Here is a 27,785-nt window from a genome sequence, read left to right as displayed (position 1 = left end):
AAAACAAGCTGCCTTCTAGCATGAGCGTAGACAGGATTTTTGTGGGGGGGGGGCAGGCCTTTTGTTAGAGGGCCAGAACCTCTTAACTATGCATTTATTTTTATTGATTTGGGGGGTCAGCTTCCCCTCTCTGCCCCCCATTGGCCAAGCCCATGCCTTCTAGTAAAGCCAGGATCCAACTTGCCCCATTGATTTCATTGGGCAAACTAAGCAAACTAGGAGTTAGGCCCAATGAACTCAATAGGACTTCTCAGTAGACATACACAAGATCATAGGATTGCTCTGTTTGTCCTGTTCCAATCCAGAGTAAACCTGATTATATGTGTTGTATGTGTTGGAAACCACCCAGAGTGGCTGGGGAAACCCAGCCAGATGGGCCGGGTATAGATAATAATAAATTTATTATTAATATTAATGTTATTACTTGTCACTTGTTGGAGAGGGGCTGGAGGGGAGGCTTGCTTTATTCTGAAGTGCTTCCGAGGTTGTGCCATTCCAGCGTGGAAGTACTGAGCTAGGCTTTCAATTAATGATCTGCCAGACCAAGAGTCCCTGGCTTTAATTTATAGGTTTTACTTGGTTTGTAATAAGTTGCCTGCTTTCTTGGAACTGAAGGGGGGAGGAGCTCTGTCTTCTCTTAGCAAACTATTCCTTTCCTGCCCTGGTCCATTACAAGCAAACTGAATACAGTATTGTGCTACTGTCTCTGGGCACCTTTCAGTGAGCATCCTGAAGTCGTGTTGGTTTTGAACAGGGAAGGCATACAGCTCTATCCCACACATTCACTCAGAAGTCCCACTGTGTCCAATGAGGTTTATTCCTAGATAAGTGGAGACAATCAGCACCCTTACTGGGGACCAAGCCCCATTGAACTTGGTAATACCTATTTCTGAGTCAACTTGCTTAATCCTGTTAAGCGCCTACTTCATTTTCTTAGTGGAATTAACAGGATTTAAATGTCACCTTTGAATGGGGACTAGTGGAGATGACCACAGAAAAGCTACATGCATTGGTCATGTGAATAGGCCCCAGAGTGCCCTTAGGACCATGGCATAACCTTGGATATTAGCTTTGTAATGTATTTCTATCCCACCATATGACCCAATGGACCTCTTTAGAATTGTGGTGTGATCTGGCTGTGACATCTGTCACCCCATTGATTGCCAGGATTGATTTGGCTGGCTAGGAGGGTGTCCGCTTCCTCCCTCAAAGCTTCATGTGTATCCCTCCTGAAGCTGTGCATTTGAGAGGATGGCCATCGCAGGTAGAAGATGTGTACCACTCTTTGGTCAATAGCTGCACTCCCCTGCTAGAACCTCCAAACAAGCTTTGTAATATACTTACAGTATATCCCACCATGTGACCCAATGGACCTCCTTAGAATTGTGGTGCAAGATATATCGTGATGCGGGTGGCGCTGTGGGTTAAACCACAGAGCCTAGGACTTGCCGATCAGAAGGTCGGCGGATCAAATCCCTGTGACGGGGTGAGCTCCTGTTGCTCGGTCCCAGCTCTTGCCAACCTAGCAGTTCGAAAGCACGTCAAAGTGCAAGTAGATAAATAGGTACCGCTCTGGCGGGAAGGTAAACGGTGTTTCCGTGCGCTGCCCTGGTTTGCCAGAAGCGGCTTAATCATGCCAGCCACATGACCCGGAAGCTGTACACCGGCTCCCTCGGCCGATAAAGCGAGATGAGCCCCGCAACCCCAGAGTCGGTCATGACTGGACCTAATGGTCAGGGGTCCCTTTACCTTTTATATATCGTGAACCTTTATTCATTCTTTCTCCAAGTCTTTTATTTCTTCATCCTCAGATTAGTTGGTTGCTCTCAGTGCAGTGACCCATGTGTCGATGCTGCTCCAGGTATTCTATTTCCATGCATATTTATCATTCTTCATCCAGAACGATGTTCTGCCTGTGGATGCTTCTTTTTGCACATTGATTACCCTGACTTGTGGGCACATCCACTTGAACACAAATAGCACCCTTCCCCAATATATTTTTGTGTACTATAAATGCACCACATTTTGAGGAATCAGTTCAGCTGATTGATAATTGATTTATTTAAGAAAGTAAGAAGAGCTCGGCTGGATCAGATCAAAGGCCCGTCTAAGCCCAGTAACTTATTTTCACAGTGGACAGCCAGATCCTTATGATTATTTAGAGACATGCAGTCTCTGACACTGAAGTATTCAACCATCATGACCAGTTATCATTGATAGCCCTTTTCTCCATGAATTTGTATGGTCCCCCTTTTAAAACTACCCAAACTTGGAAGGCACATATTGTGGTAGCAAATACTATGTGCTGTATGAAGAAGTACTTCTTTTAGTATGCCCTGAATCTCAACAATCAGCTTTATTGGGTAGCTCTCATTCATTCATTCATTCATAATTTTATTTGTATGTCTCCCCCACAAAAATCATACCCAAAGCAGCTTACAAAACAGGAATAAATTCAAAATCAAATACTGTAGTGAAAAGCAATTTCATAATAGCATAATACCTGCATAACAGCAATACAATAACATATAAAAACATAATACAAAAATTCCTTCCAGTAGCACCTTAGAGACCAATTAAGTTTGTTATTGGTATGAGCTTTCATATGCATGCACACTTCTTCAGATACCAGTGCATACGAAAGCTCATACCCATAACAAACTTAATTGGTTTCGAAGGTGCTACTGGAAGGAATTTTATTTTGTTTCGACTATGGCAGACCAACACAGCTACCTGCCTGTATATGAAAGCATGCAAAAAAACCCGTACCATAAATACAATGAGATTGCATCAACATCTAATATCCACTAGCAAAAATAACCAGGGAGCTTGACTGTGTCACCTTGGTCCTAGAAACTCCCCTCCCATCATGTCGCTTACAGTCCCTCTCCTGCAGCAACTTGCAAGGCTTCCAAAGGCAAAGTGTAGGGTAGCTGGAAACACCTCTCTCATGATGTTGTGACTCTGGGTTCTGGCACTATGAGAGGGGGATAAAACCTTCTCTCTTTTCATGTTTTCCACACCATGCCTAATTCTATACATCTCTCATTAACCATGCTCACATCCTTCGTGGTATCTTTCCTATTGTCCTTGATGCTTTGTTTCCTAATCTGCAACATACTGTACAGTACATTCAAAGTTGGCTTCTGTTATTGCACTTTTGAATAACCCCTGCCTGCATTCTTGGGAGATTTGACCTTCTTGACTTTCCATTTCAACTTTCAAGGAGTTTCCTCTCTTGAAGTCAAATGTGCCTATGTCGGACTTCCTTGACAATTGTCCACATATGTAAATGCTGAATTTGAGATTACTGTGGCCACTGTTTCCAGTAAGTTTGACAACACTTCCATCTCCCACCAGGTCCTGGGCACCACTTAAGTTTCAATCCAGGATTGCCTCACCTTTTTTAGGTTCTATGACCATCTGTTCTGCAGCATAGTCATTTAGTGTATCTTGACATTTTAGTTCTTAGTGGAGACCATAATATGCACGTATCCATCCTTCCCATTACTATAACACTTCCTCCTTTAGAGGCCTTCTTGGTAGCATTCTCCATCTTGAGATCACCCTGGGCATTTAGGTACATTCCAAGTACATCATTACTTTGGGACCTGTCTTGCCACCCACAGCAATGCTGTGAAGGTGTCTTTCCCTTTTGGGATTTTCGGTCTGTTCCCCCTTTGACACACAGAAGGACACCAACCTTTTATGCCCTAACCTGTCCTTCCTATAGAGTTTGTATTCTGAACCAGTGAGAATGCCTCACTGGTTCTCTCCATTCCACTGGGTTATTATTATTCCTATTCTATATATGCAGTCCTTTAATACTCAACACCCCAGCTTACCATCTCTGTTCAGAGGCTTTTAGAATTAGCATAGAAGCCAGGTGTGGGGAACCTCAGGCCCAGGGCCAGATCCAGCTCTCCAAGCCTTTCTGCCCCACCTATGGCGCTCTCCCTAGGCTACACCCACTCCCCAGCCACACCCCTCATTGCCCCTGCTTTGCCCTCTTCTTGAGTAGTTTTGTTTGGCTGGAGTGCATGCAGGAGTGTAGAAACTAACTTACTGCACAAGGGTAACAGGTATGTTTGTTGCTGCATCCACTGTTTTTCTCTCACCCCACTGACCATTGGCACATGGCCCTCAGAAGTCACCCTCATGCCAAAGGAGCTGGTCACACCCTGGCATACACACAACCCAGCATTTCCAAAGAAGTTGTGAAAGAGGATTCCCCTGCCCAGGTCTTACACACTTTCTAACACCAGCAGAGTTGTTACAGCACAGGACAGATTTCATTTTGAATTTTTGTTCCTTTGGTGTTTACATAGGCATATGTGATTTCTGGTTGCTCAAAGTTTATGTTGGACTGCAGAGGTGTGTAAACTTCAGTTCCTTGTCCAGGTCATGCTCTTGCAGCTCTTGGGTTGAATAAGGAACTGGGAACCAACTGCAGCCTTGTTGTGCTCCTTTGAGTAAAATCCGCATACATGTGACCAGGTGCACTTTCATTTGCCTTTATCTCCCCTGGGATGTAACTGCTTCCTGTTCTGTGGATTTAGTGATAAGCACAGTGAGCACAAAGGGACGCAGGTGGCACTGTGGTCTAAACCACAGAGCCTAGGGCTTGCCGATCAGAAGGCCGGCGGTTCGAATCCCCGTGATGGGGTGAGCTCCCATTGTTCGGTCCCAGCTCCTGCCAACCTAGCAGTTCGAACGTCAAAGTGCAAGTAGATAAATAGGTACTGCTCCGGCAGGAAGGCAAACGGCTTTTCCGTGCACTGCTCTGGTTCGCTGGAAGCTGCTTAGTCATGCTGGCCACATGACCCGGAAAAACTGTCTATGAACAAACGTCGGCTCCCTCGGCCAGTAAAGTGAGATGAGCGCCGCAATCCCAGAGTCATCCATGACTGGACCTAACGGTCAGGGGTCCCTTTACCTTTACCTTTACAGTGAGCACAGCAAGTACTGTAAGCCACTGTAGTGTAGTGGTTAGAGTGTCAGACTATGACTTGGGAGACCAGAGTTCAAATCCACACTCAGCCATGAAGCTCACTGGGTGACCATGGGCCAGTTACTTACTCTCAGCCTCTCAGGGTTGTTGTGAGGTAAAAAAATGGGGAGGAGAACTATGTAAACCACCTTGAGGTCCTTGGAATAAGATGAATTACAAATGTTGTTGTTGTTGTTGTTATTTAATGAGGAAAGATGGAGTTTCTCAAATAAATATTTTTTTTCCTCCCCTCCTTTCTCTGGCAGTAGAAAAACCTGCTGGTGCAAAATGTGTGTGATCCTGGAAGTAATCCCCGTCTTGCTACTGCAAGGGACCTGCACATATCAGAACCCTGTATTCTGTAATATAGGGTCAGGTTGGGGACTAATTGGTGCTGGTCTGGAATGTAGCGAAAATAGGCCTAGATTCAACTAAGGAAGCCAGCACAAAGACTCTAGCAAGTGCAACAGGGCTTCCTCCTGAGTGGCCCCTTCTCGCTTCCCCAAATCTGCTTTAGGTCTGTTGAAAACAGCCCCTAGAATAGCACAGAGGGGAATAGAGGGATATTATTCCATCTAGCAAACAGAAATGCTTGTGCTGATGGAACAACCAGAAGAGCATGGTGTTGAATTCCTCCTATAAATTATGCGTCAAGACAGCCTTAATTCCATCCCTAGGTGTCTGCTGTCTCTGGCCCACTCCTTATAATATTAGGGGGGCAGGGACTATCTATAGTGCTGTAGTAAGAATGACTGGAATTGAGGGGGCAAGAGTAGTGGGTTTTCTGCATTAGAAGGGCATTGAATTGGATGGCCTTTGAGGTCCCTTCCAACATTCCATACATTTGAAGCACATCTCTATCTCTGCCACCCCAGAAAAATAATAGGAATTGTATTTTGCTCCTCATAGAGCTTTATTTCCCAGCACCTTTAGCAGACTGTCGTTCCCAGGCTTCTGGGGAATTGCTTTAACTGCATGGTGTATATGCAGTGTACAATACTATTTTTTAAAAAATATTTTTATTGATTTTTACAAATGATTTCTAAAAATCATATAACATACTTTCTTATCTTAAACAATGTTTTGGACTTCCATCAACTGCATCTGAAGATTTTTCAGTCTTTATCACTTAATCTGCATTTCATTATTTTCAGTATTACATTTAATACTCCTTCACTAATAATTCTTATCATAGTTTTCTCTGCAATATTTCGCATAATCCTCCTTACAAAATTTCTTGCAATCCTACTAGCGTAATTGCAGCGTATGATTCTAAGCACGTAGAACAGTTACCTAATGATGTAGTAGAATTGCTGGGGAATAGATAGGGAACCTTTGGCTCTCCAGATGCTGTTGTTGGACTTCAACTCCCATCAGTCCCCGCTGCCTGGCCCAATGGTCAGGGGTAATGGGAATGCCACAGGTGGCTGAATATAGGTCTCGCCTTTCTCTCCTTCCCCCTGGTTTCATTAATCTCTTTCAGGAAAGAGTTAATAGTGATGTTAACTGTTTAGATGCACGAGGGACTGTGTTTAACAATCCTCATCTCTTCATATCAACAATAAGAGAATAGTGAAACAACAAGATTTCAAGGCACCTTAGTAGCTAACAAATGTAAGCTCTCGTGGGCCAGAGTGCACTTCATCAGATCCAAGAGACTATTTGTATCAGACATTCATAAACAGTTGAATGGTGCTAATTTTGTGTCACTTAGTAAGGCTAGAAGTCCCAAAGAGTTTAAGCAGTAGACTAACCTACTAAAACCAACTTTAGCTGGACATTTGGCAAATGCAAATTCTAACAAGGTTTAAATTGGTGGGCCTGAGAGTTAGGGGTGTGCTTGTTGATTTTTTCATCTAATTTACATACTGCAGTAGGCAAATAGGGCAAAATAAATGCCAAAGGTATGCTTTTTGTATGTTATTGTGCTTGATACCTTTTGCAGTTGTCTCTTACCTGGTTCAGTATCTAAGAACAAAACAATGCTTCTATACTAGAACTTAATTTCGTCAATATGTAGATGTAATAAATTGATTAACTTATTAGCCAGTTGAAAAGCAAGCAATCATTCTGATAAAAAATTTGAATCGGTTTCAGCTTTGGTTGTTACGCTCCATGAAAATAGAAAACAACTTGTCTGTGTTTACATGAGGAAAGAAAAAAGGGGGGGGGAGTATGCAGTATTCTTTGCTCACCAGTGATATTTGGTTGCATATCTGGACCTTTTATACATATGTAACTAAGACTGATTGATTATTTATTTATTTAATTAGTTTATATCCTGCCCTTTCAATGAACAGAGCAGATAATGTGATATAGAGAAGTCACAGGCATTCCAACCCCCCCCCCCTTCCTATAGTCAAATACGTGTTTTGCCTGTGGGTTAAGGGCTGAATGCCGTTTTCCTAATCTCCACAGTTTCCTGAATGAAACCTGATTACTCAGATTCTGTTCAGGAAGTGGTGGTTTTGTAATTGCCTCCATAGAATATAGGCCAACCTGAAGTTAGTGGGACAGATTCACCACTTGAATACCCTTCACATTTATGCCACTGCCATAGGTCAGTGAAGTTGTCACCAGTGGAAAGCGCGTGCACGTGCGCGCACACACACACACACACACACACACACACACACACACTCTGCATTTAGTCACTGCATTTTAGTGGGATGATTACAAAGGATTTTTGTCTGAGTTATATATAACATTTCCCTGGCTAGTAGCTTGATGATGAAAGTCTCTGTGTTTGGTTTTTTGTGATTCTTTAATTCGCAAGTGAATGTCTTTGAAAACTCATGCTGCTCGGTATATTTATAAGATGGTTCTGTCTACAGATACTTTCAGTGTGTGGAACTCGTTCCTCTGTATTTCTCATATTCTGTGGACAGGCTGTGCTTAAGAACCTAAGGAGAGCTCTGCCTGGCTGGATCAAAAGGCTCATATACTCCTGCATTCTGTTCCCAACCAGGAAGATAGACGTTTTGGGTAAATCCATACCATAGCCTTCCCATACTTTTTGCTCTCATTGGCTGGTCTTCAGAAGCAGGTTGCTTCTGAAAATAGGAATGGAATAGTTGACAGCTGGTGATAAGCCTACCATCAAACAGAGAATGTACTGTGTGTTTATGCAGTAACAGACTCCGTTCAGCTCCTGAAGGCCCTGCTGTAGACCCCACACCCCAGGAGATTTTCTCTTGTGCTTATGCCTTGTTGGTTAGCTCTGTTGCTTAGAGTGTGGTGCTTATAATGCCAAGGTCATGGGTTGATCCCCTGTATGGATGCATATTCCTGAACTGAGGGGATTAGACTAGATGGTCCATAGGGTCCCTTCCAATTCTATGATTCTGGTCCATGGGGTCACGAAGAGTCAAGCACGACTAAACGACTAAACAACAACAACAACAAATGTCCTGTTGGGGAACTGGCCATGAACATCAGGCTGGCCACTGTAAGAATGCAATGCTGGCATAGATGGTCAAGAAAAGCATGCTTGTTCTCTCTCTCTCTCTCTCTCTCTCTCTCTCTCTCTGCTTGCTGGCTTACAGGCAGGTTGATCTGCCCAGAAAGAAGAAGCAGTAGTTATAAGGAGAAGAAAGCGTTATGCTTGACCATAGTTTCATGCCTTGCATGTTTCTAGGCTGTAAGCTGGATCACCTTCCTGAACCTTTAAGTGGTGCAGTAGTGGAGAACATCTCTTTCCCCCAGCTGCATATTGCCTTGAGTCTTACATGTGGTAGCTTCAGAAATGGATGTGGTAGAGAACTTATTCAAGCTCTTCCTTACTCATATCCCAATCATATATTTTATAATTACTGTTTTGTTTATACAACAAAGGAACTTTACAGAGTAACCCAAGGTTATTTTTTTAAAAGCTGAGAGGAAAGTCTCTGCCTCAAATAACTTACACTATGCACTTTGACAGTGAGAGGAATGGGGGAGATATGTAACACGTCCAGTTGAAATTCACTCCCCAGAAGGCTTGAGAAATATGGGTGGTATTCAACTAAGTTTTCCCTAGCTTGAATCTCCAGCTGTTTTTGGACTACGGTCTCCATCATCCCAGGCCACTGGTCCTGCTAGCTAGGGAGGATGGAAGTTGTACTCCAAAAACAGCTAGAGACCCAAGTTTGGGAAACCCTGGAATAGACCTTTGGGCAGAATTCAACTAACAGGTCCTGTCAGTGGAAGCCCTGTGCAAGGACCTCTGCTTGTGCAATGGGGCTTCCACTCATCCACCCACTCACATGCTCCCCCCACCCCAGAACAGTGCATGGGGGAAGGAAAGAGAGGATTGTTCCATTTTGCAAGTCAAGATGCTTGCCCTCACTGAGCAATCGCCTTAGCTGAACATGAAAGTCCTCCCATAGAATCATGTTAAATAATTTCAGTGGGTCTTCTCTCAGTGAAACTTAGTTAAATACCATCCTAAGCCTGTTTAGAATCACACAACTTTAGAGTAGAATTTTATACCTACATGCACACCCCTTAAACATGGGTAACTTTTTGTGGATGTTTTAAAATTGGTCAGGCTGCAACTTGATCTGGCTTTGCAAGTTCACTGAAGTTAAACTGAACCCACTGTTGCAGGTGGAATATGCCAGGGTTAGCCAACATGGTCCCCCCCACCCCACATATTGTTGGACTGCAACTCCCATCAGCCCCAGCCAGACAGGCCAATAGTTGGGGATGATGGGAGTTGTAGTCCAACAATATATGGAGGACATCACATTTGCTACCTCAGGAATATGGTAATCTAAATGCTTATGAAATTCTCTCATCAGCATTCACATTGAACTTGGGAATCCCCTCCTAGGGAATAAATTTTCTTGAATATGGACATAGTGGAATTGCCTTCTCCTATATGTAACCTTTCCTCCCCCTATGCACTCAGGTCATCAGGAGAGACCCTTCTCTGAGTACCTGGCCTTCAGAGGCAAGACTGGTGAGTGCAAGTGGCAGGACCTCTTCAGTTATGGCACCCTCTTATGGAATTTGTTTGTTATCAGGCCCATTCTCTCAAGACTTAGGGAAATGTTGGAAACCCTTTGCTTTCAGTCCGTCTCTGTTTTCTTTTCTTTTTTTTTAAATAATATTTATTGAAAATTTTAAGATTACAAAAAAAACAAAGAGAAAAAAGAAGGAAAAAACAAAGAACAATTCAAAATCAAAAAGCAAAAGCAAAGCACATAATACATCAAAATCAAAAAGCAAAAATAAACAAAATTTTTTTAAAAACAGATCCAGTATTCTCAAATCCTTAACTATCATTACCTTATTTCATCGACCTCCTCACACCTCCCTTTTGTGTATTCTAGTTGTTAATTATCTCAGCAAATCCTTTCCATCTTTCATAATATTCTGTCATTAAATTACCTTGATCTATTTTAACCTTATCTTACCATAAAAAAACTTAAAACTTAAATCTTATTTATACCAATTTCTCATAACCATAACATATTCTTACATAATTCTTTTTAACATTTCTGCTAAAGACAAATAATTTCGTTCCAACATTTTTCTAATACTCATTAATTTTACAAAAATTTTCCTAAATAATTTTTTTAAAACTTTCTTCCAATCTTCTTCCAACGTCTCTTCCTCCTGGTCTCGGGTTTTGTCAGTCCTTTCTATCCCATCCATCTAGTTCATCAACCCGGTAACCTTATGTCCGAGGCCCTTAAATCTCTTCCATGTCCCTTCCGCAGGTCTTCTTCATATTTATACCTGTACTTTACTTTGTCTTCTGCTCCTTTCATTCGTGGAGACTCCAGCTTGATGATATTTTTGTCTCTTCTCGACAGATCAGCCCCTTTTCCATAGTCAACACTGTACTCCATGTGGTATTTAAAAGCATGTTTCAAGGTCCCTCCAAAGTTAAGGGCCCCCACAACTCTGAACTCCTCCCGGCCCAAAGCCAGACTTGAAAGGTCAAAACATCCCTGCATAGGGGGGTCTATCCAGCCCCCCATCTCCAAACCAAACAAGACTCTATCTCTCCATATCTGGCTTTTTCCAGGTACATTCGTCAGATCCAACAACACATGTTCCTGCTGGGCCACAGTTCCCTCCATCTCTGCCTCCCGAGGTCCAGCAACAACCTCCTCCCTCATCTGATCTGTCAGAGCACACTCCTGGATTAATTCCTGAGTGGGTTCTATATAGATACCCACTGCCTGTCCAAAATTTCCAATCGCAACAGTCATCAAATCCGTCTTCTCATGTAGCTGTTCCAACAGAGCACTTGTCTTGCAGAAGGCAAGCACCAGAGCCTCCGAGTACATTCTTGTGCAAAGTCTGATCCCACAATCTTAATCTATTGCAGCTGCAAAGCTCCCCAGTTCAAATTTAATCACAGTTTCGCAAGCTCCCTCTAGGGGAAAAAGCTTCTATTTATATCCATCTCTTCTTCTTCTTCTTCTTTTTTTTGAAAAAAGCAGATCTAACAACAAAGTTTCCTTTTTCAGATATTTTGTCAATATTTTGTTCCTTTTAGATGCGAAGGGGAACAATGGAATCAATATGTTTCTCTTCTTTTAACTATCTGTCAAAAACGTTTGTCTATAGTCAATGAACTTCCCAAGGACGTCTGTCCTGACACCCCGCTCCCAGGTTCAAGACGGTGGAAAATTGCTTTTCTTTACTCTCTCTTCTGCAGGTTTAAACAGTCCAGAAAAAGTTCCCCCCTCTTCTGCTTCCAAGGGGGGTTCAGTAATTTTAAATGATGAAAATTGATCCTTTACAGACGACTTTCTAAACTCTAGCTTGCCGTGTCTTTGCTTTAATCTATCTACAAAAGCGGAAAGGCGGACTTCCTGTTTAGACCTTCCCGCTTCAGTGCCAAATTAAAAGAAATTTCTTAATCCAATTTTCCGTTCTACTCATGGACAGTTATTTAAGATCCAATTGTCCACAGGAAAAAGTCAGCGCTCTCCGGCAACAGCAATGCGGCTTCACTCCATGAAAGAAGCAGTCGATTCAAGGCACCGCGCCACTCACCCCACGTCGCTCCGGATCCCCAAAACCGGGGTTCCCCGTGAGTAGGGGGGGCGCAAAGGTGCCAGCCGAATCCCACGTCCACAGGCTTCTCCCGCCTGTGGTTTTTGATGGGTCTCCGCCTCGCCGTGGCGGTTCAGACCCTTTTTTCCACGGAGCGGATTCCTCCCGATTGGAGGAAATCCGCCATTGCCAGAGGCGCCAACCCGGAAGTCTGGTCGTCTCTGTTTTCTTTATCCGTTCTATTCATACTTATTCATATGATTGCTTGTGCATGTGTAGCTACTTGGGATGAGTGGAATTATTTTGTTCAGTGTCAAAATTCTTGAGTGGATGATGGCAGGCAAGGCATAATTGATGGAACTGAGGACATCTGGAGGTCCATGATGATGATGATGAGGAGGAGGAACCTCCCAAATATGTTTTGTTCCCAAGCTATTAATTTACCTTGATTAGAATATCATCCACGTTTTCATGTAAAGTCATCCATGTCATTGCATGATATAGATGAAAGGGTGTGAGTTGTTCCTACCTCATACACCTGATTCCTTCCCAGGTGAGCTGCAGTGAACCCTTGTGAGACCTCCTTCTTCCTGACTGACTGCTCTGTGCCCAGCAGCGTTGGGCCGTCGTGCAAGGAAGCTGCCTCTGCAGCTCCCTTGTGTACCAGAGCCAGACTCCAACGAGGGAGCCTGTTGTGGGGGCACCTGGTTGCGCCTCCTCAAAAAAATGTGCCTGGGGCCACGGTCCCCATGCCTCCCACACTATGCCACTGGTGCCCCAATGTATGCAAAAATACTCTGTTCCAGTTGACTAAGTGATACAGAAGGCCAAGTTACTCTGCGGTGAGAAGGCTCACCGAGTCAGTACAATTCTGTTGTCTGTGGGGGCTCACACGACCTGCTTAGTATGATGTTGCATGCAGCCTATGGTGGAACCCAGTTGGTAAATGGTTGTGTGCATTCACCCTACCCAGTGGAGCCACTGGTTTAAAAGAGTCACCTGAATACCTTGCTGGACTGTTAGGGAAATTGACTCTGGTTCGAATCCCCACGACGAGGTGAGCTCCAGTTGCTCGGTCCCTGCTCCTGCCAACTAGCAGTTCGAAAGCACGTCAAAGTGCAAGTAGATAAACAGGTACCGCTTCGGCGGGAAGGTAAACAGCGTTTCCGTGTGCTGCTCTAGTTCACCAGAAGCAGCTTAGTCATGCTGGCCACATGACTCGGAAGCTGTACACCGGCTCCCTCGGCCAATAAAGTGAGATGAGCGCCGCAACCCCAGAGTCGGTCACGACTGGATCTAATGGTCAGGGGTCCCTTTACCTTTACCTTCAAAGAGGAACATTTTTGTCTGTCGTCAGTCAACCCCCCCCCCCCAGCGAGAGCATTCCACAAATGAGGAACCACTGCAGAAAAGGCCCGTTCTCGTGTTGCCACCCTCTAGACCTCCCGTAGAGGAGACACATGAAGCAGGACCTCAGAGGATGATCTCAGGGTCTGGATAGGGTCATATGGAGAGCGGCAGTCCTTGAGGTATCCAAGAGTTCACGGCGATTGCAATGAAGAGGAGACTCACCATCTTTGGCGAATAGCATCACAGAATTCTGGGATGTGTGAGTTTCAAAGGATACCTACATTTCAGTTTGCATATTGTTTCAGAAAGTACAAATTAGGTAGGCTCGTATTAAAATCAGAAATGAATGGAACCACATGTCTCCTTCATTCCTGCATATTTTGCCACCCTGTTTAATAAGTCAGATTTGTATTGCCATGGGTATGCAGTGCTTTCTTACCACCCGCTGGTGCCCGCTATGGCTCTCACTATCGGAATCTAAATTGGCATGAGACTGCATGTTTCTTACTGGGTGGGGGGATGGAGGGAAGAACAAGCCATCAGGCCTTCTTTGCTTGGACCAGCCTTTCCATTGACTGCATATTTAAATACTTGCCAATATCTGACTTGCTTTTCTCTCCCAGCTGGTAGGCTATTTTTGCTCCCTTCCCACAGTGCTGCCAGCTTCTCGTTGTGGTGCTGTCTCCACTATGAAATCCATCTGTGTTCTTCTTTCAGCAGACAATATCTGAAAATATTTAGCCCCAGTTTCCCAGTGGGGTTCGAAATTTATAAGCCCTTTCTCCTGTAACTTTCCCCATCCCAACCTGTTTCCAATAGAGACTGTGGTTTGATTTTCATTGACTGACTCTCTAAGAAACCACTTCTCACTTCTTCTTGTTGTATCCTACTGTTTGCACAATATTTTTGCAAGTGAGTAATTGTTGGTGCAGAGTCAATCACATTTTATGGTTTCTGTTTCTAACGGCAGATTTATTTGAAACGTGATAACCTAATAATTATGCAATATATTATGAATGGAGCAATGGTACTGACAACAAAACATTACTCTTCTCTGTGGGTTCCCCATCTCCAAACCTAAATAATTTGCTTTAGCGGTTTGTGATGCCTCTGCAATGCCAGTGTAACATCTTAATGTTTTGAGACTACACTGTGTTAGCTAATACAGTGGTACCTCAGGTTAAGTACTTAATTCGTTCCGGAGGTCCGTACTTAACCTGAAACTGTTCTTAACCTGAAGCACCACTTTAGCTAATGGGGCCTCCTGCTGCTGCCACGCCGCCGGAGCACGATTTCTGTTCTCATCCTGAAGCAAAGTTCTTAACCTGAAGCACTATTTCTGGCTTAGCGGAGTCTGTAACCTGAAGCGTATGTAACCTGAGGTACCACTGTATACCCTTATGGAGAAGACATCTGAAGGCAGCCCTGTTCAGGGAAGTTTTTAATATGTGACATTTTAGTGTATTTTTTATCTTTGTTGGAAGCTGCCCAGAGTGGCTGGGGAAACCCAGTCAGATGGGCGGGGTACAAATAATAAATTATTATTATTATTATTATTATTATTATTATTATTTAGGCGGGTATAGCAAATCTTGGGGCAGAGAAACAATATCTAATTAATTATCACCAATCTCAAAGACACTTACTGGGACCTAGGTTTTACTAAAAGTAAAGATATTGATTTATTATTGGCTTAATTTGCAATGGATGGATAATTTCAGATTGGCTGATAAATGACAGCTAGAACTATTTGTTGCTGCAGTAGTTACCCTTCTGTATGGTTCTTGAAAGCAATTTTATCATTTATTTTGATTTATATCCAGTCTTTCATCACTTTTAAGGATCCCAGAATGGGTAAAAAATCATGCCAATTGGTCTCTATGGATCTCTATTATGCTGATCAGTCACTTTGGGTTTTTTGCGTCTTTTTCTGAGCTTTCTTGATCCATGTGCTGCTAAAGTCATAATCCAATCCAGGATTTCAGGTATGGTTTAGGAACCGGATTTTCCTTCAATGTGGGTTTTATGTTAAGGCAGACCGTAGTTTGGAGATGCTACTTACATGCTCTGAAAAATGGGAATTCTAAAAAGGACCTTTGTTGGCTTTGCTCTCTGTGTCAGCCTTTCATAAACAAAAATAATAATCCCCTTCTGAGCAAAGGCTTTTTGTATCTGTGATATTGAAATGATAGCCAGCACATAGCTGTACGTCCTTTACTGCTCCTTATATTCTTCCCATTCCTCAAAAAAAGTTGCTGAATCTGGAGACAAACAATAATTTTCTTTCAGAGAATTGATGATGGTTTAAAGAAGGAATTGTTCCTCCCACTTTCACCTCTGGTAAACAGGTTTTAATTTCCAATATGCTGGAGAAGCTGGTTGACTGATTGGTGGCCACAGATCTTAACAGTAAGCAGAAATGTTGACGGGCTTTTTTGTATTGTATTATATTGAATTGTTTAAAAGCCTGAAAAACCTGTTCAACCAGATTTGGCAGTGGGGCGAAATAAAAATGTGTGTCAACCATGTGAACTTAAGCCTCTCTCAAACTATCAGATATTTCCTCACCAGCTTTTATCCTGCCCAGGATTTCCTCTGGGGCAAAATTTGCCATCTGTTGAATGGTCACAACAAGTATGTTGCCTACAAATTTCCTTATTTGTGGTAGCTGCCTTGTTTAACATTTGGCAAAATTTAGGACTGCTGTAAATCTCTGTTGGTGGAATTGGGTACCTGCTACACGTGTACAAAATATAAATTGGAAAACCCTAAAAACTATTTTTTTGTTCTAGTTTTGTCCCAAAGCATTTCTGGCTGTCCATATGAAACTTTGTATAACATTCGGATGTGCTTTTTATTAGAAATTTTAGCATATGAAGGTCAAGTTTCTCTGTCCCTCTGAATGTTGCCATTTTCATACTACTCCAAGGCTTCTAGATTAGGGATGGGAAATTTGGGGCGCTCTAGATGTTTCTGGATTACACCTTCCATTATCCGTGGGCATTGTCCCCACTGCCTGGAACTGATTCCAGCAGCATCTGGAACAGCACAGGTTGCCCACTGCTGTTCTAGATACTCTCCTTATTCTTTTTTGCCGGTTCTTAGGCAAATAAAATAACATTTCCTCTGGAAAGGATCTCAGCTAGTTGACTCATTGTTCAGATAAATGTTTGTGCTCTTTGCCACTGTAGAATTAACAGTGGGCAAGGAATATAGATGCCATTCTAGCACACTGGTGCTATTTATTTGGAAGTTCAGTTTTGAAATCTTGCTTCTGGAGAACTGTGCGCAGGGCTGATTGATTTTTTAAAAAAAGATGTGGTGTGTGTGTGTGTGTGTGTGTATAAAATATATTATATTCTAAAAAAAGACAGTACAGTGGTACCTCGGGTTACATACACTTCAGGTTACATACGCTTCAGGTTACAGACTGTGCTAACCCAGAAATAGTATCTCGGGTTAAGAACTTTGCTTCAGGATGAGAACAGAAATTGTGCAGTGACGGCGCAGCGGCAACAGGAGGCCCCATTAGCTAAAGTGGTGCTTCAGGTTAAGAACAGTTTCAGGTTAAGATCAGACCTGCGGAATGAATTAAGTACTTAACCTGAGGTACCACTGTACAGTGGTACCTTGGTTTAAGAACAGTCCTGTTTAAGAATGTTTTGGTTTATGAACTCCGCAAAACCGGAAATAGTGTCCTGGTTTGCGAACTTTACCTTGGTCTAAGAACAGAATCTGAACAGTGGATGGGCACTGGTGGCGGGAGGCCTCATTAGGGAAAGTGAGCCTCAGTTTAAGAATGGACTTCAGGAACGGATTAAGTTCGTAAACCGAGGTACCACTGTAGTGTCAATGCACACTAAATTCCCCGTCGGTGAATAAGAATTCCACCGCTGATGGAATTAAGTTGCTGATTAAGTTGTATTTGGGCAAATGGTCAAGTCTTCTCTTGGGATTGCATAAAATGATTTGATTATATAAATCATCTTTACTGTCCAATAGAGGAGTGATGTAGTATGTTCACATCCTCTGTATTGCCCTTGGCTTACACCCTCTTCCCGTTATATTACCCTTTTAATATTACTCATATATGACTGGCATCCCAGTCCACACTCAGAAGTACAATCTTTGGAGAACACATGGGGCGTTATTTCCAAGAAATATGTTTATATAGAATTTAAGGTCATTGCTTCATTCCGTCAGAAAGAACAAAGGGGGGGGAGGGGGGTGGAAGCAGCAAGTATGCATCAGCACTGCCATGTCCCTTGGTTATGCAAACATACAGTTTTAACAGCTATTTCGCAAACGTGAGGTTTAGTCTGTTGGACACACATCTTTATATTCTGCTGAGCTGCAGCTTTCAAATGGGTAGTGGGGGAATTAATCTGTTTGCAGAGGAATGATAATGCCCTGAAAGAGAAGGGTGATGAAAGAACAGCTGTCAAACGCTGAAATCTTTTTTATTTACACAATCATGTTTTCATATTTCTTTCCGTAGCACATGGTTAAGGAATAACTGTGCCTTGATGCAATCCATTTTGAAATTTGCTGCATCTTGCAGTCTAAGCCATGCCTAGAGATCTAGGAGCTAATGATGGATTGATTTTAAGAAATTTAGCTCAACTTCTGGTATAATAATTCTCAAGGCAGGTTCATAGTTTTAGGGACTGCTTCAGGATCCATCACTGTCATTGGAAGCCTGGGTAGCTTCTGGGACACAGAACACTTTCTACAAGCTTTGGTGCTGGCCCCACTGTCTGGATGGAGATAGATTGACTTCAGTTGACTATGCTCTGGTAATTTTGTGCCTAGACTACTATATTGTGTTAAATATGGGGCTGCCTTTGAAAACTGTGCAAGGTTTGGTAGTCAGACTTGTAACCGGGACCAGGAAGTGTGATCATGCTGGCCCATCAGCCACTGGAATTGGGTCGTTTTCAGGGCCAAAGTCAGAGTGCTGCTTTTAACCTATAAAGCTTTAGATGATTCTTATGGAGTGCCTTTCCTCATATGAACCTCCTCAGATCCTCTGTTTGTCTTTGGGTTGCCTTCTCTTGGTACCACCATCAAGAGAGGTCCAAGGGTGGTTACATGAGAAAGGGCCTTCTTTTTTGCAGTGGCTCCTCGTCTTTGGAATGCTTTCCCCAGGGCTGTGTGTCTGGCCCCAAGTCTAACATCTTTCTGTTACTGAGCTAAGAATTTTTGTGTACACCCCAACCATTTGGATGGTGATCTCTGTCTCTTGCTCACTTGGTGTATGGTTTTTAGCAGTTTGCTGTTTAATGGTGACCACTTGTGATAATCTTATGGTGGCCTCTCTGTACTTGAGGGCAATGTCTAGTGTGATCACTTTTAGTTATCATTCTTATATGTTTACTACAGTGGTAACTCAGGTTAAGTACTTAATTTGTTCTGGAGGTCCGTACTTAACCTGAAACTGTTCTTAACCTGAAGCACCACTTTAGCTAATGGGGCCTCCCACTGCTGCCACGCCGCCAGAGCACAATTTCTGTTCTCATCCTGAAGCAAAGTTCTTAACCCCAGGTAATATTTCTGGGTTAGCGGAGTCTGTAACCTGAAGCGTGTGTAACCTGAAGTGTATGTAACCCAAGGTACCATTGTATTCAGTTTTTGATTTTTTTAAAAAATGATTGAACTATACTTATTGCTGGACTTTCCTTGTTAAGGCAGGTGTGTCTCTCAGTATTCAGGAGGAACCATTGCTCAGTGGCAGAGTGCATCTTTTGCATGAAGAAGGGCATCTCTAGTTAGAAGGACTGAGCTGAAGGTTTAAAAAGACAGTCTCCAGACCTAACACTCTGGACAGAGCTACTTTCAGAATAGACAATGTTGGTTTAGATAGACAAATAGTCTGATCTGGTATAAAGCAGCTTCTTGTGTATCTCCACCACACAGTGACAGGCCAAGAGTGGCTCAGCACTGGCTGAAATGCTTCCAAGTCAGACTGAGAAGGGCTTTTCTCAAGTCTGATGCCCACTGGATAGGTTGCGCGAATCAACACTAAGCTCAGCTGGAATCTGTCCTGTTTCCAGCTATATGCTACTACAGGCTGAAGTGGTTTCTCAATGCAGGCTGGTGGTTGGTCTGAGAAGCTTTTCCCGACCAGCACTTTGCTGCAAAAACAGATATGACCCCCTTCCTCCACCCAAATGGATTGGTTTCATAATGAACCATAGACCAGCTTTGATAAAGCTTCCTTAGTCTTGTGTATAAAAGAGTATCATGTATGTATGTTGAGACATCACAACCCTTTTTGGTTGAGATGACATGTAGACTCAATGTGCACCCCAACCTACTCATGCTAAGTGTACTGTCTGAACAGGCCCTACACACATTCAGATTGTCAGTGTGTAGGCTTATCTGTGTGAATGGGGCCAAGGCAATATGCATACAGTTCTTACACCTTCTGCCACCCAAATTATTCACTTCTGTCATTGCTCTGACCATGTGACACCCTTCCTTAAATCCTTACACTGGCTACTTGTCTATTCCTGGATCCTATACGAATTTCTTTACCTATTTACTCTTATAACTTGTCACATTCTCTCATGTGACCTTTGAGCATCCCATTTCGACCAACCATCCAAAAATATCCACCCTTTCAACCCAAGATGGTGCCACCGATGCAGGTGCCAAAGGTGTGTTTAGACAATAGACGTAAGGTAGCCAAAATGGTGTCTCCCAGATGTTGTATTACAGTCCCCATCAACCCCAATCAGCATGGCTATAGGTCAGGGATAGTAGGAACTGTAGTCAAGCAACATCTGGAGGCCAACACATTGGCCACCCCTGCAAGACTAAACACGCACAACCTGAGGACAAGGACAATAGATGCTATCCTGAGCCAGATGCACACTGCAGATCATGGGGTCCAGAAAGGCTTTTATTATGTCAGATGTTTAGCAGTCCCTTCAGCTTCTTTAGCACAACACTGATAAGCACAACTGTGCATCTGAACCCGTTTTAACTCTTTGATTCCATACACCGAGTGACACAGATTAATTTAGTATAATTGCATAGCTGTCAACTTTTCCCTTTTCTTGTGAGGAATCCTATTTGGAATAAGGGGATTTCCCTTTAAAAAAGGGAAAAGTTGACAGCTATGTAATTGAGGGGTAACTCCTGATGCAGGCCTTTTGCACCATATATTCTACATCAGGCACAGCAAAATTGTAAAAATGCATTTTGCTAAATATATAAAGCATCAAAAAGGCAAGGGGGTTAGCATTAGATCTTCTGAAGTTCCAGTTCTCTTTGACTCTTGCAAAACGTTAATTCTGAGCCGTCGAAACAATCCAAAACATCTCCCCTGTGGATTTTGCCCCTTAAAGAGGAGGCAAAAGGGTGGGGGGAGCGGAGCAAAAAGGGAAAAGAACATAGGTTACATTCAGCTAGAAGCACTTCTTAAATAATTAAATTTCCTTTCATAAACAATGGCTTCGATTATGTGAGTAATATTTACAGAACTAAAAAAATGTTTCTCAAAACCCAGCACTTAAGTAAAGACTTCGAAGTACCTTACAAGCCCATAAACACCGCAGGGTTCTCCCAACTCCTGATTTTGTATTTTGGTGTTCATTTCCTTCCATTGAATTATTGGCCCAATATTTGCTGGGCCTTGGAATTTAATCCCCTCCAGTTCAACTTCAAGTGAATGTAGTTCTTGTCAGAAATGCCAGATTAACAAATGGGTGTCAATTCCACCGTTAACCCAGGCAGCCTAAATTTCAAACTAGTCCCAACAACATGCCTGGAACTCTAGCCCATATTTGCCTGAGTTTAAGGCCTACTGAAATCAGTAGAACTTCCTTCTAGGCAAGCATAAGGCCTTTTTGAAAAGTGACATTTGAATCAGATTTTCAGTTCCCTGCATTTGTCTTTCAAATGACCTATGTTGGTTGGAATGTAGATTTTGGCTTTGTTTTTAAAATGGTCTCTCTTGCTTTCATATTAATAACTTCAGTAGAGATGTTTTGCTTATATATATAATATGTCATTGTTCACAGGGGTAGTAACATAACAGTAGAGGGACCTTTTATTATTTAATAGGGTACAGTGTAATGGGACATGTGTGGTAAATAAATTTTAACTATCACTTTAAAAAATTCCAAAGAACTCAAGGTGGTATACATGGCTTTCCCCTTCTTCATTTTTATCCTCACAGCAACCCTGTGCGGTAGGTTAGGCCAAGAGACAGTGACAGCCCCAAGGACACCAGTGCACTTTCTGGCTGAGTGGGGATTTGAATTGCTCCCCCAAGCCTCATTCCAACACTCTGTTATGCCATATATCCATATATGCCACATGGCAAACTGATTTTGGCATTCAGGTGTTTAAAAGGGGAAAAAAAGTGTACTTGGGATGGAAGTATCCTGTTTTAAGAGAGTATCTCCTTCTGGATCTCTAGAAGACACCAATAAGATCCAGTGTGGTAGTTAGAGAGAGGACTCGCAGGGGGGAAATCAAAGTTCAAATCGGTGTCCCAATTAAGATGGTTTTGGGTCCATCACCCTTTTGAGGGCAGGGACTGGGCTTATGATATGGTTCACATCCATTGAACTGCCACCACGTGCAGTTCTACTGTGACGATTTGTGAAATCGCAGCAGCCCTTCACCCCTCCCACTGAATTGCACCAGAGCCCAAAAGGGTCCGGACAAGGAGTAAATGAGGATTAAGTTTATCTGCAGAGACACCTCTAAGGAGAGAATGAGATAACCTCGCATGAGCCACCCTGAAATCCTTGAAGAGAGGATACAATACAAACATGCTAAACAAAATATTTACACACTTCTCTCTATTCAGTTAAATTACAGAGGATTCTAATGGTTTCCAGAGGGGTCGCTAGTTGTATTAGTCGGTTGCAACAAAAACAGCAGAGAATATTGTGGCATCGCTAGCTTTTAAGGCAACCCAATACTCTTTGCTGTTTTTACAGTGACTTGGTGTCAGAGCAGTGCCTGATGACCTGCAACTGTAGATTGCCCAAGCTGTGGTTTTCGTTCTTTAAATTCCAATAAATTTGGAATTTTAAAATGTCTGCTGTCTCTCCTCAGTAGAATGATAGCAGGATTGGGCCTGAAGTTGTTAACTGCTCTCCATGGGTGTTTGTGCAAGCTGGTGGTCCAGGTGTCTGTTTGTATAAAGAAGGGAGAGGCAACGCTGTCTCTGTAGGAATTCATAGTGAATGACACTTTACTTAAATAAAAGAAGTTTGTTCTTTAAATCACAGAATGCCTCCTGTCCTCAAGACAAGATCACACACACACACACACACACACAGAGAGAGAGAGAGAGAGAGAGAGAGAGAGAGAGAGAGATTTGTTCTTTTTTGTCTGTGTTTTTTAATACTTTATTTCTCCAGGAATGAAGCCTTAAAATACAAGGGCTGGATTTAATGATCAGTGTTGTTGTTGTTGTTGTTGTTGTTTTGGGGGGGAGGTTCCACCAGAACGTTCTCCAGCAAGAATTCCATAGAAATGGGCTTGGCAGTGCTCCTGTGCCGCTCACTTTAATTCCAGTGTGGCTTGTGCAAGAGAACTTCAATGAGCACAGCAATCGGATGTAAATTTGGTAGTCCCTGTTCAAGAAAGTATGTAAACATCATCTTAGGGTGTTTCACCAAGTGATTATATGAATGCCTTTTGCTTTGGTGTGTGTTTTGAAAGCAAGCTAGAAAGCAGAAGGCACTGTAAAATCAAATATCCTTTCTTTTTTTCTTATTGAATACTATAATTTTATTTTACAGTTTATTGTTATATTTTGAATTATATATATATGGGGCACCATTTTTTTAAAAAAAAGAATATATATTAAAGATTTCTTGGTTTACAAAAGTTATGTGCAATGTCTCTTTTTTCAAGTTGCATTTTCTACAGATCAAATATGCTTTCTAGTTAAAGAAGGATTTTCGTTCAACAGGGTTCCCCAGTAGGTATGGTTAAAATCAAAACTTAAAAGATGTCAATTGGATTAAACCATCCTCCAAGTAAATTAAATAGAAACAAGCCCAGCAACAGTAAACAGCATAGCCCACTCAAAAACACAACAAGTGTACCACTTATATTTTTGGAAGTAATTTTGCAGCATTAAGAAGCTTGCAGTAGTTGTTATGAGGTGAAAGAAACAAGATAGTATTTACACTGTAAAGGTGTACCTAAAAGCCATTGGATTTTTAAGTCTGGCTGTTCACCGCATCCTGGAAAGTTGAAGTGGCACCTCTGAAGCCAACATTATGATGTTAGTTGATAATTTAAAAAACTAATTGCTGGTCCAGGGCATTCTGCTTCATGAGGAAAAACAGTAGAAATGTTTCCCCTCCCCACAAACCTCTCACTCAAAGTACCTGGGACCTGAGGCAGAGAATCCCACTAGTGCCTCTCCCCGTTCTAAGCAGTAAAAATATAATACAACCATTTAATAGCTTAACAATTACCTGTCTTTTCATGACACCTCAAGTCTGCCGCCTGAGGCCATTGCCTCACTCTGCCTAATGGCAGGGCTGCCGCCCGTTTTTAAAAATCCACGTGTTTATTCTTTTTCAGTAATTGTTATTATTTCCTCTCCTCTCTTTCAGGCACCAAGTTGTCTCCCCACTGTTGGAAGTTTTGTCTCTGCACCAACAATGGCGCCTTATCCCACGGCAGCGCAAGTCTCTCCGTACATGGCGTATAGTGCCGCTCCTTCTGGTTACGTAGCTGGCCATGGCTGGCAGCATGCTGGAGGCACTCCGCTATCGCCCCACAACTGTGACATCCCTGCGTCGCTGGCTTTCAAGGGTATGCAGACAGCCAGAGAAGGTAGTCACTCTGTCACAGCCTCTGCACTCTGATATCAGAAACAGGGCAGAACAATTTGAAGCCAGCCCAGCCCAGTCACTTTCCCTGTAATTCCTTCTCACAGATGGACCTTATGGGGCTGCTGACATTTGAAATATTTTTCCCTTCATTAATAATAATAATAATAATAATAATCCTTGGGGTTCAGTAAGTGTAAATAACCTAAGAAAGTGATAAATGTGTTGCTGCCCCTTGCACTGTTTTGCATCGAGAAGACCTTACAACCCTCAGAGGGCTATTCATTGGTGAAACCACACATATTTATTCTAAGCAACAGGAGTGTCTCAAACGTGCAATTGTTTCAGATTTGTGAAAACCCAGTCAAGGAAAACCAGTAGATAATGCTACGATCCTAACTAAGAAAGGCGACCAAAACCAGAAGTTCTCTTCTGGATCGCTCAATCGTTCTTTTTTCCGCAAAATAAATAAATAAATTGTATGGACAAGTGGATAAGAGTTTTGGTGAACAGACAGTTGACTTCTTCTAGTAACAAACAAGAAAAGCAAATGAATACATGGCTCTGTTATTTATCCTGTATTTTATTGTGATTACAAAGGCAATTTAACTTTTGTTTTCTATCTGTAAATAAGGACCTTGGTCATAATTTGCGTTCCTACTACTCGACTCATTTCTGTTTTCTTTTTGTTGCCTGAAAGGCGACATCCTAGCCATGTGTTGTTTTCGTTTCTTAACAATGGCCTTTACCTTAAACGATCCAAATTTTGACAGTTCTTTTGAGTATATTTTGGGCACAGGGTGGAGACACCTGCATCTCATGAAAAGCATTTTTGTTTCTACAGCAGAGAACTTAACGTGACCCCCTCAAATCCCTGTGGGTTGGTTTCAGAGTGTCCATTCTGCACTTTCCATTTGCAGAAGAGATTAAGATCCAAAAAAGGTCTGCTGTACAACGAGAGGGGAAAGTAATTTTCTCCAATTTCCTCTCCCCTACAGCATCTCACACTGTTTCAGAGGGTCTCTGCAACCCTCTGTAGTGACCTTTCAAGGGCCATGGGGGAAATTAGCAAAAATGCCCCCCCCTCCCCATCCAGCAGAATTGTTCTGTGTTCTGCTCACACAGACTCTGGATCCAACCCACTGATTACAATAGCACTTGAGTGTGACTTATGTTCTCTGGATTACGGCTGAGAAAATTCCTCCATATGGTACCCAATCTTCTGAAATCATGATATCATCACACTAATATAAAGATTCATGGATGGGAAGGACCTGAACAGAATGGGAGCTTGCATTTAATGTGAAATTTTGTGCAGATATTTTTTTTAAAATAAGCCAAGGGCACAATCCACCAGGATGTTCTCCTGCCCAAGCATGGTAGAGTACTAGTGCACCTCCCATTCATTTCAATGGGTGCTTGTGCAGGAGGTGGGTGAGTTATGCCCCATGTTAACCACTGTGAAAGAAAACTGTACTGTAAATTGTCAGCTTACCTGTGTTCAGTAATTCCAGCCCAAAACTTTGTTGTCATTTTAAAAAAGGAAAATGAGAAAAGTTGTCTTAAATTCGTGCTTTATTGAATGTAAAAAAAGGAAAGACTTTCGGTAAAGTTTACAATGTTGTACATAAGCATGTTTCATTCATAGGCATATTGGTGGCGGTACTACAGATATTATTTATAATGTTAACAAAATTCCATTTTTGCATTTCTGTATTCTTTATCAAGCATCATTTCACGGCCTTTTGGATCCCAATTGCTCTCTTTTACTCTTTCCCCTTAACAGTATAATCTTTTCAAGATGGCCTGTTTTCCTTGGACAATAATAAAGTTGTGAATATAGTTTCGGAAAGCCTCCTCGAGCTTGCAGATGCGTGCTGAAGATTAACCATGAAAAGGAACGATTTGAAAATTGACATGATATTTCCTCGCATTATAAAATATTAATATATTATGTATTTTTGTAAGTCTAGTGCAATAATGTAAAGACACATCATTCAATACAGATTTTGAAAGACTTCTTTAATAAAATTATCTCCGTTTCTTCCTAGCCATGCTACATATACTGCTGAAACAGCAAGATAAGATCCTGTCTCTTTTATGAGAATTTCATGCTTTTGTTTCAAAATGCCAACAAAGGTAGATTTCTAAGGCACTGCAAAGAAAATAATATGTGATGTCATGCCGATACTTCCTGGGAAACTTTCCAAAACATTTTCCTACTGCAATCATTTAGTCAAATGTTGAATTGAGAATATTGGTGAGATATAATCAGCTTGAGCAAACAGTCTCCGGGTCACAATTTTCTTCTGGCACACAACAGAACTGACTGACCAGGAACTAACTGCAAGTCTGCTTGAAATGAATGAAGGGTGTGCGGTTGTTGTGTTTGATGCGCTGTGTGTGTGTTACCCTTGGATCATGGGTCAGTATTCATTTTGGCTACAATCTTAGTGCAGCCAGCAGAACAGCTCTGTTGATCTGGGCTCTCTCAAGCCACCTTGAATGAGTTTCACTCAAAAAGGCAGCGTATGAATATTTCAAAACAAAGGATGACATCCAAGAATGTCTGCCAGTTGGCACAAGGGAGTCTGCTTGCGTGATGGGACCTCCAGTTTCTCAACTCCCCAGTGCCCCCAAATCTGCTTCAGAGGGTCTCCTGAACATCCAGATAACCATGTGAGGTGTGGGGGTAGGAGAGGAAGGAGAAGTCCAGCTGTAGAAGTGGAAGCCTGCTTGTGTGACACAGGATCTTGCCCAAATACTCAGGAATAAGTGATTTGGATTGCAATCTTATGCACGTTTGTTGTTTAGTCATGTCCGACTCTTCGTGACCCCATGGACCAGAGCATGCCAGGCACTCCTGTCTTCCACTGCCTCCCGCAGTTTGGTCAGACTCATGTTTGTAGCTTTGAGAACACTGTCCAACCATCTTGTCCTCTGTCTTCCCCTTCTCCTTGTGCCCTCCATTTTCCCCAACATCAGGGTCTTTTCCAGGGAGTCTTCTCTTCTCATGAGGTGGCCAAAGTACTGGAGCCTCAGCTTCACAATCTGTCCTTCCAGTGAGCACTCAGGGCTGATTTCCTTAAGAATGGATAGGTTTGATCTTCTTGCAGTCTATGGTACTCTCAAGAACAGGGGTCGGCAAGCTTTACCGGCCATGGGCTGGATCACTCCCACGGAGACTGTCCGTGGGCCGGACTGGTGCAGTGTGATGCCGAAAATCACATCTGCGCATGTCAGCGGCACCGAAAATCGTGCCTGCACATGCCCAGATGCCGAAGTGATTTTCGGCATCTGGACATGCGCAGATGCCATTTCTGGTATCTGCGCATGTGCAGAAGCCATTTCCGGTGCCACTCAGCGAGTCGCCACACTGCTTTAGCACAGTGGGGGGGGGGGACTTGCCGAGTGGGTGGCTTGGTTTGCGGGCGGCTTGTGGGCCAGTAAAACGGTCTTTGTGGGCCGCATCTGGCCCATGGGCCGCACGTTGCCGACCCCTGCTCAAGAGTCTCCTCCAGCACCATAATTCAAAAGAAGCTATGAGCTATGCCGTGCAGAGCTACCCAAGGTGGACAGGTCACAGTGGAGAGTTTTGACTAAACGTGATCCACCTGGAGCAGGAACCGGCAAGC

At 42.7% G+C, this 27,785-nt stretch overlaps 1 protein-coding gene across 4 annotated transcripts in view; it reads left to right on the top strand.

Moving 5' to 3' along the window:
• The window catches only part of PAX9 (paired box 9), a 35,946-nt gene extending 9,765 nt beyond the window's left edge, over positions 1–26,181 (top strand). Inside the window, exons 4-6 of one of the 4 annotated variants that reach the window (XM_080979039.1) lie at positions 9,882–9,932; positions 23,932–24,133; positions 25,937–26,181. In XM_080979039.1, the coding sequence (XP_080835165.1) occupies positions 9,882–9,932; positions 23,932–24,133; positions 25,937–25,941 (258 nt within the window). In that variant the 3' untranslated portion in view covers positions 25,942–26,181. Of the gene's footprint in view, positions 1–9,881; positions 9,933–23,931 lie in introns of all 4 variants that reach the window. The other 3 variants (XM_080979038.1, XM_080979037.1, XM_080979040.1) reach the window with 3 other exon arrangements.
• The last annotated feature ends 1,604 nt before the right edge of the window (positions 26,182–27,785 follow it).

This window comes from Podarcis pityusensis (genome assembly GCF_964106645.2).
Source record: "Podarcis pityusensis genome assembly, chromosome: 1".
In the NCBI taxonomy this organism is placed as follows: Eukaryota; Metazoa; Chordata; class Lepidosauria; order Squamata; family Lacertidae; genus Podarcis; species Podarcis pityusensis.
The sequence above is the reverse complement of the archived record's forward strand: the minus strand, read 5'-3'. Positions and strand labels throughout refer to the sequence as shown.